At 46.4% G+C, this 15,237-nt stretch overlaps 1 protein-coding gene across 1 annotated transcript in view; it reads left to right on the forward strand.

Moving 5' to 3' along the window:
• Window positions 1-558: 558 nt before the first annotated feature.
• ZNF805 (zinc finger protein 805) overlaps window positions 559-15,237 on the forward strand; it is a 28,508-nt gene continuing 13,829 nt past the window's right edge. The window contains 3 exon segments of the mRNA XM_057534228.1: window positions 559-811; window positions 3,597-3,723; window positions 7,891-7,986. Of these exon segments, the coding sequence (XP_057390211.1) occupies window positions 779-811; window positions 3,597-3,723; window positions 7,891-7,986 (256 nt within the window). The 5' untranslated portion in view covers window positions 559-778.

Genomic DNA, 15,237 nt, shown 5'->3' on the forward strand with positions numbered 1-15,237 from the left:
TATCATTTAAATGCTCCAAGGGAATTCCCTGGCGGGCCAGTGGTTGAAACTCCGCGCTTTCACTGTGTGCAGCCAAAAAAAAAAAAAAAATGCTCCAAGATATTGGCTCCTAGTTTTTTCACTTGCACCTTCAGTGCTCCTTGGTTCCCCCAAGTTATGTCCCTTGTGAAGGGGCGGCTCTGATTCGGGGCTCTGGGTCTCCTAAGTCTTTTTTTTTTTGCCGTGCCTTGCAGCTTGTGGGATATTAATTCCCCCACCAGGGATCGAACCCAGGTTCCGGGCAGTGGAAGCGCGGAGTTCTAATCACTGGACCGCCAGGGAAGTACCCCTGGGCCTCCTAAGTCGTTTACGTGGAGGAATAGCGCCTCTGGAACGCGCTCCGCTGCCGGTTATTTGTTAAGAAAAAACTACATTACCCAGAAGGCTGTGCACCGCGCGACTGTTGTAGGCGCTGGACCAATGAGGGCCCAGGGCGGGGGCATTTCCTGCGCAGGGGCGGGACTTCCGACCCCATTGGCTGCAGATGTCATTTGCGCGCGACTGCTCCGTCCACGCCAGCTGTGGGGAGGGGATAGCTGTTCTGTGGCCGCTTATAGTGCGGCTCTTCGCAAATGAGCAGAAAGGAGGCTAGGGCTCCCCTCCGCGCATTTGAGCGAGCGGTGAGCCTCCGCGCGATCGGCCACCCAGCCCAGGGCAGGGAACGGGTGGCAGTCGGCTGAGCCCGCGGTACCTGCCTCTGTCGCCGCCTCTCCGGGCCCCGCTCTCTCCTCAGGGTCCCATGATGGCGGCGGCGTGGATGGACCCGACGCGGGTGAGTGGACCATGTTTCTGGCCTTGCTGCTTCTCTGCTGGTTCGGAGAGGGCTCCTTAGCAGGGTGGAAGTCAAGAGAGGCGCTAGATTACTCTTTGCCATTGTGTTTGTGTAAGAGCAGTGGAGCTGGCTCGTCACTGACTTTATCTCCAGTCTTAGGACATGCGAGACTGAATATACAAATGGAAAATAGACCGCGTATAAAAATAGAACTTTGACAAACAACCTGCTGCGGAATCCAGTCCCTTATCTACAATCAACAACCCAGGAGTCCAGCCCGGTCTAAGTCAGACTTGCCAGAAGCCAGATTCCTATCTCTAGAGACAGTCCAGGAAGAGAAACAGTGACTTCTGTAACATCGGCCCCAAATGGCCAGGACTTGATTAATAATTGACCCTTTCCCTAATCCTTGTCCCCACTTCCAACTTAAAACCAACCAGAGAAAGCCATCCATATGTGCGCCCTTAAACCATCATAGAGGATGCTGTAGGATTACCTCCCGGAGAGTTTTAATTAATTAAACGTATATCATCTGGTAGTCAATGTTGAAGCCCTAGTTAATTTTTCTGTCCTTATCTACCTGCCCAAAATGTGCCCAGTAATATGAATTTTTCCAGTACCAGAAATGAGTAATATTGCAGGGTTCCTATGTATGAACCAGTCAATTTATTAGGAATTTCCAGGTCTTTAATTGAAATATTAACTCAAGAAAGCTGATAGGATGAAGCTAGAAAGCAGAGAGATGTGAGCACTGAACGTGCAGGTGAAAAACCATGAGGCGATGTCTTGGAGCATTTAAATGATAGATCTGCATTGGTGGGACTGTTCACCTGAGAGTGGAGTGGCTGGATTTTTTATATTTACTTAGTGGTTCTGGTCACATAGGGATGTGGTCCTGCATCTGCTGGACATTTCACATTGAGGAGAATGTATAGAATATGGTGGTGGAAGTAACATTAACAAGGAAAACTCTATATGGAGTGTGTTTAGTCAGGAGATACTGGTGAAAACGATGGCTTAAGAGCTAGGGACTTAGTTGCTTTTAGACATAACATAAAGCACTCAGCATGGGGACCAGCAGGTAGTAGGACCAGTCAAGTTCAGGTACTGCTGTTGTTAACGTTATTGATATTATTATTATTTTTTTTTTAAAAATATTTATTTATTTAAGGTCTTAGTTGCAGCACACAGGATCTTTTTTTTTTTTAATGGGAATTATTTATTTATTTATTTATTTATTTTTGGCTGTGTTGGGTCTTAGTTTCTGTGCGAGAGCTTTCTCCAGTTGCGGCAAGCGGGGGCCACTCTTCATCGCGGTGCGCGGGCCTCCCACTATCGTGGCCTCTCTCGTTGCGGAACACAGGCTCCAGACGCGCAGGCTCAGTAATTGTGGCTCACGGGCCTAGTCGCTCCGTGGCATGTGGGATCCTCCCAGGCCAGGGCTCGAACCCGTGTCCCCTGCATTAGCAGGCGGACTCTCAACCACTGCGCCACCAGGGAAGCCCTATTGATATTATTATTAATATGACTTACTCAATCGTCTGACATCCTAGCGTCCTTTCTGTCTGCATCTCACAGTTCCAGTGTCATTTCCATTGACTTGTGTCATTTTCCAATGGCTCCTGCATAGGACGCTCCTCTCTCTTACACTATAGGCATACCTCGCTTTATTGTGCTGCATAGATACTGTGTTTTTACGGATTGAAGTTTTGTGACAACCCTGCGTCCAGCAAGCGTTTCAGCTTTCACTTACCTCGTGTCTCTGTGTCACATTTTGGTAGTTCTCACAATAGTTCAGACCCTCCACCCGCAAAAAGATTACAGCTCGTTGAAGGCTCAAGATGATGGGTAGCATTTTTTAGCAATAAAGTACTTTAAAAAAAATTTTTTTTCCTTCTTGCTTTTCAGTTTATTCCTTTTTTTAATTTTATTTTTATTGGAGTATAGTTGCTTTACAGTATTGTGTTAGTTTATACTGTACAGCAAAGTGATGCAGCTATACGTATACATATATCCCCTCTTTTTCGGATTTCCTTCTCATTTAGGTCACCACAGAGCATTGAGTAGAGTTCCCTGTGCTATACAGTAGGTGGCAATAAAGTACTTTTTTTTTTTTAATTTTTAATTTTTTGGCTGCGTTGGGTCTTCGTTGCTGCACACGGGCTTTCTCTAGTTGCAGAGCGAGCGGGGGTTTCTCTTCGTTTCAGTGCACGGGCTTCTCACTTCTCACTTCTCTTGTTGCGGAGCACGGGCTCTAGGCGCGCGGGCTTCAGTAGTTGTGGCTCTCAGGCTCTAGAGCGCAGGCTCAGTAGTTGTGGCACACGGGCTTAGTTGCTCCGCGGCATGTGGGATCTTCCCAGACCAGGGATCAAACCTGCGTGCCCTGCTTTGGCAGGTGGATTCTTAACCACTGCGCCACCAGGGAAGTCCCTAAAGTAATTTTTAATTAAGGTGTCTACATTATTTTTTTAGACGTAATGCTATCGCACACTTAATAGACTGCAGTATAGTGTAAACATAACTTTTATATGCTCCTGGAGACCAAAAAAATCCTGTGACTGGCTTTATTGCAGTGGTCCGGAACCAAACCCCCAGTATCTCCAAAGTATGGCTGTATCGTATTATGTCCAAAGCATCGTCCACCTCCCCTTCAGCCCAGTGCAGAGGAAGTGCCCAGTGATGAGGGCCTTGATCTTGCTGCACCTTTACCAGCGATGCAGAGACGGGCTCTGATCCCATCCAGCCATCCCAAGGCTAATGCTACTATCTCTGTTTGACATTCCAGGTGTCTGTGACCTTCGATGATGTGGCCGTGACTTTTACCCGGGAGGAGTGGGGGCAGCTGGACCCGGCTCAGAGGACCCTGTACCAGGAGGTGATGCTGGAAAACTGCGGGCTCCTGGTGTCTCTGGGTAAGGCCTTGCCACTCTGCCATGCAGAGGACCTGCCACCTCCTTTATCCCAAACTCTGGCTCCGTCTTGGCTGGTCAAGAAGGCCTCAGGAGCCCTCCCTCCCCCTTCCTCACAGCTTCAGTCATGTTTGAGATTCATCTCTTCCTGCCTGCTATCCCTGTGTCTCTTTGAATAAAGTTCCTTTTTGGCTCCTAGAAAATGATGGAAGGAAACAGGGGTGTTTTGCAGAACCCAAAGGCAGAATTTCTTGTTGGGCCGTATGATGGGCTGATGTAGGAACTGGGAACCACCAGGATTATGCCCTGACTTCTGGATCTCCTGTCCTGGTTTTCCCTCTGGCTTTGTTCATGTCTCTGTCTTTTCAAAATGGCTTTTGCGCCTCAGCAAGTTTGTGACAGGAGTGGCCACCCCAGTCCCTGCTCTCTGCAGCCCCCAGATGCCTTATTTTTACTTCTTTGCATACTTAACATTGTTTCTTTTTCTTTCTCTACTGCTGGGCTCTAGGGGGTTGTCCCTGAGGCAGGAGTGGCCGCCTGAGCCCATACTTCCCTGAGCCTCTACCCCAGTGCCCAGCACAGACTGGCCTCTGTCTGAGGTTCTTATTTCACATTCCAGACTGGGAGCTGACTGGGTGGGGCTGGTTGGCTCAAGTGTCCCCTGCAAGCCAGTCCGCAGGGCTGTGAGTGATGGGAGGGTCTCCAGGAAGAGGGTGAGGCAGGTGGGGCCTCCGGAGGTCTTTCCCTTCAGTGCCAACAGGTATTGTTGTAAACCACAGGATCTCGGTTATGGGGCTTTTCTGTTCTCCTGTGCCTTCATGATCTTCTCTCGTTCCCTGAATCCTGGCCAAGATCCTCTGCTAGTCCAAGAGAGAGAAGCTGAGAGAGTAGTGCTTCTCAGTACTTGGCGGTTTTGTCCCCAGGAGACACTTGGAAGTCTGCAGCCACATGTGACTGTCACACCTGGGGTGTGGGTGGTCCCGGCATCTAGCAGGCTAGAGTCCAGAGATGCTGCTTAGTGCCTGAGGCTGGACAAGACAGCCCCATTCAACACAGGATGATCCCGCCCACAAGGGCAGGAGAGCCAAGGTGGAGAGACAGCAGCCTGAGGATAATCACCTTCGACCTCGCAGTTTGAGGGAAAGGAGAGCTGTAAATCCAGGGCTTAGGGTAAGACCTGCCTGTTTTTAGAGAATCGGGATTGTGTCTGTGTTACACAAAATTAGGAAACGTTTGACATATTTAGATATTTTATAACAAAATTTTAAAAATAAAAAGGTCCAGTATCTGGCCCTGCTGACCCTTCACTCTCCTCCGCATGCTTTCCCCGAGCTCGGTCTGCTCTGAGCACGCTGGTGTCTTGCTATTTCCTGTGCACATACTTAACATACTTGCCTCGGGCCTCTGCAGTTGCTCTTCTCTGTGCCTGGTGGCTGTGGGTGTGCTTGGGCCTCTCACATGGCTGCCCCTTCCGAGCACAGTCACCACCTCCTCACCAGCTGTTTCCTGATCACGAAATCTCTTGGAGGCCCCTCCCCTGTCACAGTCGCTTTTCCCCGTCACCCTATTTATATCCTTGTAAGCCAGTGGTTCTCATCCAAGGATGATGTTGTCCCCAGGGGACACATGACAATGTCTGGAGACATTTGGGTTGTCGCAGCTGGGATGTAGATGCTACAGGCATCTGTTGAGTGGAGACCTGGAACGCTTCTGCACATCCTTATGCTGCACAGGACACACACACTCCCTCCCCTTCTCCTCAACAAAGAATTTCCTGGATCTGAATGTCAGTTGAACAGAGGCTGAGAGACCCTCTTTCTGAAGGCTCATGGACACTTCACCAGGGGCACTGAGAGACACCCTGAGGAAGCCATTCCTTTATTCTGTGTCTTTCCTGCCTCCTGATTATGTAGTGAAAATCTGGGTTCGGTACTGAACACCTCCCCCCACCCCCACTATTGCTAATTTCCCATTTTCAGCAGAGGGAGCCCCGTCCCTGAGCAGCAGCATGAGCTCGCTGGCACTTAACCTCACCCTTCGGATTTTATTGCTGTCTTTCCAGGTTGACCTGCCATCGACTCAGGTGACTCTGGGTTTCTGTTTCCCATTTACCAGAGCTAAACAGGATTCCCTTTTTGAACGAATGTAAGAAAAATAAAAAGTGGGTCACTTTTAAGAAAAATGTTAATGTTAATACTAGTCACAGCTCACTCTGGTCATTGGGGGACTGACTGCATATCAGGCCTGCTCCAGGCACTGTTCTATTAGTGCCTGCATATCAGGCCTGTTGCAGGCACCCATTTGATTCTCATGCTCTCCTGGTCCTTAGCAAAGTCAGGAAAACTCAGCTACTGCACTGAGTCTCATACAGCTGAACTTACACAGTAAAGAACATACACCTTCATTGATGAAGCTGTCCTCTGTGGGTTTATTTTAAGCAACAGTCCTTTTATGAAATATTGATGAAAGTAGATGTTATTTGATGTTTCTATAAATGTCCAATGTGACCATACACCACCGTGTAGGATTCTCAATTTTATTATTTTCTAGTAGTTCATGAAACGCTGAAGTCTAGAGTCACTGAGTCTGCCCCTCCCCCGGCCCCTGTTCCCAGCGGGTGAGTCTTCGTGCTCACACCCCTGCCTCACAGCTGCCCTGCACTTGGTCTCAGGATGCTGGCCCCACTCAGGGGTGTTTGCTGTTTCCTCCTTAGTGTAGTGCTGGGGAGCCCAGGGTCCGGAGCCAGACCCTTATGTCCAGTCCCCACTCTGCTCCGTAAAACCTTGTGGTCCTGGGCAAATTACTGAAGCTGTCTGTGCCTGGGGGTGCTCATTGGTAACATGGGGTAAGATGGTACCTGCTTGCCGGGGCCGTAGCAAGGGTCCATGGCTAACTTACGGGAAGGGGTCAGAACTGTGCCTCGTGTGGCCAGGTTACGTGCAGGTTAGCAGTTGAGAAGCTCGCTGCCGCCACTACCGCTGTTACTCCTCAGGAGTCACATCGTCCCCATGCCTGGATCCAGCACCTTCTGGAACAGTGTTGTGTAGCTTTGTGGTAAAACAGCGCACAGAGCAGAGCTGGCCAGACCGGGCTCCATATTGGCTCAGCCATTCACCAATTCTGGCCTCTCTGGCAAATCACATTATCTGCCTGAGCGTTGGTTTCTGTATGGTTTTTATCTATAAAATAGGGCTACTCACAGACATAGAACACAAACTTATGGTAACCAAAGTTGGGGGGTGGGGTGTGAGGGATAAATTAGGAGTTTGGGATCAACAGATACACACTACCATATATAAAATAGATAACCAACAAGGTTCTACCGTATAGCACAAGGAACTATATATATTCAATATGTTATAATAACCTATAATGGAAAAGAATCTGAAAAAGAATATGTATATGTGTGTGTGTGTGTGTGTGTGTGTGTATATATAAATATATACACACATACACACACACACACACATATATACATATATATAACTGAATCACTTTGCTGTACACCTGAAACTAATATGACGTTGTAAATGAACTATAATTTTTTAAAAAATGGTGCTGATCACACTATGTACTTGCTGGGAATGCTGTGAGGAAGTCCTAGGATAGAATCCTCCTGTGGCCTGTAGTAAGAACAATACAAAACTTTGCTTGGGTTCTAAAGAAAGAACTAGATCAATGAAGACACATAACTTGTTTTGAATGAAAAGAGTCAATTTTCTTTTTTTTTTTTTTTGGCTGCACCATGCAGCTTGCGGGATCTTAGTTCCCCAGCAGGGATTGAACCCATTGCCCCCTGCAGTGGAAGCACAGAGTCCTAATCACAGGACCGCCAGGGAATTCCCAAGAGTCAATATTTAAAATATGTTAGTTGTTTAAATTACTCCATAAATTTATTTCAATTTTGAAATGATGTAATGCATTTAAGTTGCTTGAACACAGTCCTTTTACTACGATTATACACTATATGTTAGTTTTTGACTTAGGAATAAAAACTCCATGGCAGTGTGGCATGTCTTTGGTTTGCAGTTCACAATTCAGCATTTTGTATATGCATGGGTGCAGCTTCATTCTGAGGTCTTGTCCACATCCTGAAGTCCCACACTAGATCGAGAGGTTTTCTTTGTTTTCACAGAAATCCTAGTGTCTTCTTCCTTTCTCCATGAACAGGGTGTCCTGTTCCCAGACCTGAGCTGATCTACCAGCTGGAGCAGGGGCAGGAGCTGTGGACGGTGAAGAAAGACCTCTCCCAAAGCACCTGTCCAGGTAGGAGCCAAGGTGTGGGCAGCTGGGAGACCCTGCAGGGGGAAGCCACTGGCCCTGGTTCCTTGGGGAAGCGTCTTGTTCGGGCCTCTGTGGTGGTCTGGAGGCCACGGAGCCCTTTGACCCCAGGTCCCTCTGTCCTCCTGGAGGATAGAGGTGCATGAGCTGAGATGTGTCCTGGGCTCCAGCTGCCTGGGCTTCAAGCCTGGGTGCCGACCGATCACCAGCTGTGTGGCCCTGGTGAACTTCGGGATCTTGTTGTGTCTTTGTATATATAAGTTTGACCAAGTTAAATCTTAGCTGCCATGTCAGACAGACTCCAGCATCTTAGTGCTCAGCATATGGAAGCACTTGTTCTTTTTTTGTATTTCTTTCTTTCTTTCTTTCTTTCTTTTGCCACGCCGTGCAGCATGCAGGATCTTAGTTCCCCGACCAGGGGTCGAACCTGTGACCCCTGCAGTGGAAGCTTGGAGTCTTAACCACTGGACCGCCAGGGATGTCCCTGGAAGCACTTTTTCCGAGTCACACCCGGTCCGTGTGACTGTGCAGCACACAGCTGTTCAGGGACCCGGGTCCGCTCTGCCGTCAGCATGTGGCTTGAAGGTTGTCCTGACCTCCTGCAGCTGGCAGAGGAGAGTGAGAGGGCAAGGAAGATGCCACCCCAACTCCCACAAACACCAGCCCCGTGCTTCCGCTGACAGGCACTAGGCACTTGGCCACACTCGGGGGACGGGGCTGGGAGATGGGGCTGAGCCATGTGTCCAAGGAGAAGAGCAGATGGTTTGGCGAGTGTGGTCTGCTGCGCTCAGTCTGTTCGTGATAGTTGCTCCGTCCCCGGGTTGTTGGGGACGTGGTCACATAACACGTTAAAGCATGACACCGCTTAGCACAGCATCTGCGTCGCAGTCAGTGGCTCGTGGGAAGTAAGCCGTTGGTGTCATTCATGTCCCTGTATTGTAGTGAGTAATGCATCTCACGTTTCCCTCTGACCTCTGAGGAAAAAGGCCTTCCTTCCTCTCCCAGCTCCTCTTCAGCTCTCCTCTGCCTCCCCTTTCCCACCCTGTCTGTCCAGACACTCAAGAAGCCTTCCCTTGTTGCACGTCTCCCTACTCCTCCTGTTTGGTAAAACCTGACGGTGACATTTGTCCTGCTGTGCCCCACATCTGGGCTGCTGAGGGCACTGGGGCCGCCGTGTGTGGTGAGGGGGCCCCTGCGAGTCGTGCTCTTTCCCTCCTAGTCCCTCGGGCGGCCCCACCAGCCTGCGAGTGTCTATGTGCAGCCCATCGACAGCCCCTCAGAGGGGCAGTTCCAAGCCTCTGCCCGCTGCTCTCTGCCCTTCTCCACCTGAATATCTCAGAGGCACCCAGTCAACATGCCTGGCGAGGAACCCGTCACGATGCTCACTCCTCCCCTCCCAAGTTAGAGCGCATGGTCCTGCCGTCCAAGCAGGTTGGAGACTGGATACAGCCCCAGAGACTTCCTCACCCCTCCACCTCCAGCGGCCCCTACATCTGGCCGCCTCCCACATCCCGTCCATTTTACATCGTGTACATCTCCTGAGTCTGTCACTTCTGCCACCTCCCATCAGATCTGTCCCTGCATTCTGAGTCCAAGCTCTCATCATCTTTTCCTTGCGGGATGCTAGTAGTTCCCCTAACTGGTCTCTACATCTGCCTTGTGCCTCTGGTCAGCTCTGTGTCCTGCATGAGCTATCCCAGGTGTAGCCACAGATGTCTCAGCATGTGTCCACTAATGTGTCAGCAAGTTTTCATGTTGAAAGTAAAGTCTGCCTCCTCACATTGCTTGATCTTCAGCCCTTCCACACTCATTTGGACTCTCATATCTGTAGCTTCTCTTTTCACCTAGTTGAAGAGGTCTTGCCCCTGGGCATGGCCAGTTCCGACATCAGAATCTAGAAAATAGCTTTTCATGAAAGTGCCTTCATCACTTATATTCTGCTTGTTTTATAACTTTATCCTTTTCTCTGCTCAAAATAAAAATATGCTGAAGTTCCTTACAGTGAAGAAAATAAATTAAAAATGTTCCTGTCTCACACCGTATTCATCCATTGTCTGTAGCATTTAATTGTTCACATTTTTTCACTCTCACAGTGCTGCCAAGAACATTTGTATATATTAGTCATCTTGCTCATGTTTAGGGCTGTCTTTTAATGTTTCTTAGAGTGAAATTGTTGGATTATAGGCTGTGCAAATTCTCAAGTTTACAAGATAATTCCTGTTGTGTTCTAAAGGGGCTATACCAATTACACTTCCACCAGGAAAGAGTGGAGGTTTCTTCAACCCATACCTTGACCAATACCTGGTATTATAAGGCTCCTCAATTTTTGACAATCAAATGAATACAGAATTGTATCCCACATGGCTTTGATTTGCTTTTCCTTCGTTCATAAGGAACTTTAGCACCTTATCGTATGATTGTGGGTCAATCTATGAATTAAGTTTTCTTCTTTGAAATGTCGTTTCATGATAAACGTCTATTTTATTCTATTGACTTGTTTGCATTTTCTTGTTTCTTAATAAATTTATTTATTTATTTGTTTTTGGCTGCGTTGGGTCTTTGTTGCTGCGCGCAGGCTTTCTTTAGTTGCAGCGAGCAGGGGCTAATCTTTGTTGTGGTGTGTGGGCTTCTCATTGCAGTGGCTTCTCTTGTTGTGGAGCACAGGCTCTAGGTGCACGGGCTTCAGTAGTTGAGGCACGCGGGCTCAGTAGTTATGGCTCGCGGGCTCTAGAGTGCAGGCTCAGTAGTTGTGGCACACGGGCTTAGTGGCTACGCGGCATGTGGGATCTTCCCGGACCAGGGCTCGAACCCGTGTTCCCTGCGTTGGCAGGCAGATTCTTAACCACTGCGCCACCAGGGAAGCCCTGCATTTTCTTTTTTTTTTTTTATAAATTTTATTTATTTATTTATTTATTTTATTTTTTTGGCTGCATTGGGTTTTCGTTGCTGCACATGGGCTTTCTCTAGTTGCGGCGAGCAGGGGCTACTCTTTGTTGCAGTGCACATGCTCCTCATTGCAGTGGCTTCTCTTGTTGTGGAGTGTGGGCTCTAGGCGTGTGAGCTTCAGTAGTTGTGGCACGCAGGCTCAGTAGTTGTGGCACACAGGCTGAGTTGCTCCGCGGCATGTGGGATCTTCCCAGACCAGGGATTGAACCCATGTTCCCTGCATTGGCAGGTGGATTCTTAACCGCTGCACCACCAGGGAAGTCCCGCATTTTCTTTTTGATTTGTAGGGATTCTTTGTGCGTTACTCATGTTATCTTTTTTTGTGGGTGTGGTAAAATGCAGATAGTGTAAAATTTATCATCTTAGCCATTTTTAAGTATACATTGAATGGTATTAAATAGAGTCATAATGTCGTGTAGGCATCACCACCAGCCTTCTCTATAACTCTTCATCATTTGAAACTCTGTACCCATTATACAATAACCCCCCTATGTCCCTACCATGCCCTGCCCCTGGCAACCACAATCTTTCTGTGTCTGTGATTTTTGACTACTCTAAGTACCTCATATAAATAGAGTCACACACTATTTTGTTTGTGTGACTGGCTTATTTCACTCAACATAACGTCCTCAAGGTTTATCCATGTTGTAGCATGTGTTAAAATGTCATTCCCTTTTAAGGCTCGGTAATATTCTTGTTTGTGTGTGTGTGTCACATTTTGCTTATCCATTCATCCCTTGGTGGAAACTTGGGTTGCTTCCATGTTTTAGCTATTGTGAATGACGCTGCTGTGAACATGGTTGTACAAATGTCTTTGAGACCATGATTTCAATTCTTTTGGGCATATAACAAGAAATGAAATTACTGGATCATGTAGTATCAATATTTCCATTTTTAATTTTTTGAGGAACTGCCATACTGTTTTCCACAGTCTGTGCCAATTTGCCTTCCTACCAACAGTGTACAAGAGTTTCAGTTTCTCCACATCTTCACCAACATTTGTTATTCTCTGTTTTTTCCGCTAGTAGCTGTCCTAGTAGTTGTGAGACGGTATCTCATTATAGTTTTGATTTTCATTTCCCTAATGATTAGTGATGTTGAACATCTTTTCTTGTGCTTATTAGCCATTTGTATATCTTTGAAGAAATGTCTATTCAAGTCCTTTGCCCATTTTTGTATCAGGCTATTTTTTTATTTGTTTTGTTAAGTTTGAGTTCTCTGTATATTCTGGTTATTAATCCCTTTTCAGATATATGATTTGCAAATATTTTGTCACATTCTTTGCATTATCTTTTTACTCCATTGATAGTGTCTTGATGCACAAATTTTCCTAATTTTCATGAACTACAATTTTTCTATTTTTTCTTTTGTTGCCTGTGCCTTTGGTGTCATATCTGAGAAATTTTTGTCAAATCCAGTGCCATGCCACATTTGCCCTATGTTTTCTTCTCTCCATTTTTTTAAAAAATAAATTTATTTATTTTATTTTTGGCTGTGTTGGGTCTTTGTTGCTGTGCATGGGCTTTTCTCGAGTTGCGGTGAGCGGGGGCTACTCCTCGTTGCGGAGCACGGGCTCTAGGCATGCGGGCTCAGTAGTTGTGTCTCATGGGCTCTAGAACGCAGACTCAGCAGTTGTGGTGCACGGGTCCAGCCGCTCCGCAGCATGTGGGATCGTCCCGGACCAGGGCTCGAACCCGTGTCCCTTGCACTGGCAGGCGGACTCCCAACCACTGTGCCACCAGGGAAGTCCCTTCTCTCCATTTTGAGTTAATTTTTGTATATGATGTTAGATAAGGGTCCAATTTCATTCTTTTGCATGTAGATATTCAGTTTTCCCGGCACCATTTGTTGTAAACACTGTCCTTTCCCCCGCTGAATGGTTTTGGCGCCCTTGTCAAAAAGCATTTCATGATATATGTGGGGGTTTATTTCTGGGCTCTCAATTCTATTCCCTTGGTGTGTTTGTCTGATTTTATGCCAGTAGCACACTGTATTTGATTATTGTAGTTTTGTAGTAAGTTTTGAAATCGGGAATTTTCTGTTCTTCAGCTTTGTTCTTCTTTTGCAAGAGTGTTTTGGCTATTCAGGGTCTCTTCAGGGGCACTATAGATTTTAGGGTGGATTTTTTTAATTTCTGCAAAAAATTTTGCTGGAGGACTTCCCTGGTGGTCCAGTGGTTAAGACTCTGGGCTTCCAATGCAGGGGGCGCGGGTTTGATCCCCAGTCGTCGGGGAACTAAGATCCCCCGTACCATGCGGCGCAGCCAAAAGATTAAAAAAAAAATGTTGTTGGGATTTTGATAGGGATTGCATTGAATCTGTAGATCACTTTGGGTAGTATTGATATCTTAATATCAGTTTTCCAAATTGGGAACGTGGTATGTGTTTCCGTTTATTTACATCATCTTTAACTCTTTTAGCAATGTTTTGTAGTTTTCATTTTGCAGGTGTTTCACTTCGTTGATTAATTCCTAAGTATTCTTTCTCATGCTATTGTAAATAGAACTGTTTTGTAATTTCATTTTCAGATTGTTCATTATTCATGTATATAAATGCAACTGATTTTTGTGTGTTGACTTTGTATCCTGCTACTTTGCTGAACTCATTTATTCAGCAGTTATTTTGTGACGTTTTTGTGGTTTTTACATGTAATAAACTACCATCTGCAAGCAAAGATAATTTTACCTCTTCCTTTCCAATTTGGATGCTTTTGATTTCTCTTTCTTGCCAATTGCTCTGTCTAGAACTTCCAGTATTACGTTGAATAGAAGTGGTGAAAATGGATGTCCTTAGAGGAAAAGCTTTCAGACTTTCATCATTAAGTATGATGTTTGTTGTGGTTTATCATATATGGCTTTTATTATGTTCAGGTAGTTTCTTTCTATTCCTAGTTTGTGGGGTTTTTTTTTTTTTTTTTTTTTTTTATTTATATTTATTTTTGCTGTGCTGGGTCTTCGGTTCGTGCGAGGGCTTTCTCTAGTTGCGGCAAGTGGGGGCCACTCTTCATCGCGGTGCGGGGACCGCTCTTCATCGCGGTGCGCGGGCCTTTCACTATCGCGGCCCCTCCCGTTGCGGGGCACAGGCTCCAGACGCGCAGGCTCAGCAGCTGTGGCTCACGGGCCCAGCTGCTCCGTGGCATGTGGGATCTTCCCAGACCAGGGCTCGAACCCGTGTCTCCTGCATTAGCAGGCAGATTCTCAACCACTGCGCCACCAGGGAAGCCCATGGGGTTTTTTTTTAAATCATGAATTTTGTCAAAGGCTTTTACTGCATCATTTGAGATGATCATGTGGACTTTTTCCTTCATTCTGTTAATGTGATGTGTTACGCTGATCAATTTTCATATGTTGAACTGTCCTTACGTTACAGGAATAAACTGCATTTGGTCATGGTGTATATTCCTTTCGATATGTTGCTGAATTCGTTTTGCTAATATTTTGTTCAGGATTTTTGCATCAGTGTTCATAAAGGATATTGCTCTGTAGTTTTCTTGTAGTGTACTTGGCTTTGCTATTAGGGTAATGCTTGTCTCAGAATGAGTTTAAAAGTGTTTTGTCCACTTTAGTTTTCTGGAAGAGTTTGAGGATTGGTCTTAGTTCTTCTTAAAAAATGTTTGGTTAGAATTCACCAGTGAAGCCATCAAGTCCAAGATTTTTCTTTGTTGGGAGATTTTGATTACTAATTCAATCCCTTTCTAGTTATAGGTCTATTCGGATTTTCTATTTCTCCATGATTTAGTCTTCACAGGTTTTGTGTTTCTAGGAATATGTTCATTTCACCTAGGTTTTCCAATTTGTTGGTGTATAGTTCTTCACAGTATTCTCTTATACTCTGTTTTGATTTCTATAGAATCAAAAGTAATATCCCCACTTTCATCTCAGATTTTAGTATTTTGAATATTTTTTTTTCTTGGTTCATCTAGCTAAAGGTTTGTCAATTTTGTTGATCTTTTCAAATAACTAACTTTTTGTTTCATTGATTTTTCTCTTTTTTTAAAAAAAATTAATTAATTTATTTTTGGCTGTGTTGGGTCTTCCTTTCTGTGCGAGGGCTTTCTCTAGTTGCGGCAAGTGGGGGCCACTCTTCATCGCGGTGCGCGGGCCTCTCACTATCGCGGCCTCTCTTGTTGCAGAGCACAGGCTCCAGACGCGCAGGCTCAGTAGTTGTGGCTCACGGGCCTAGTTGCTCCGCGGCATGTGGGATCTTCCCAGACTAGGGCTCGAACCCGCGTCCCCTGCATTGGCAGGCAGATTCTTAACCACTGCGCCACCAGGGAAGCCCTCTCTCTTTT

Source organism: Balaenoptera acutorostrata, chromosome 19 (genome assembly GCF_949987535.1).
Source record: "Balaenoptera acutorostrata chromosome 19, mBalAcu1.1, whole genome shotgun sequence".
In the NCBI taxonomy this organism is placed as follows: Eukaryota; Metazoa; Chordata; class Mammalia; order Artiodactyla; family Balaenopteridae; genus Balaenoptera; species Balaenoptera acutorostrata.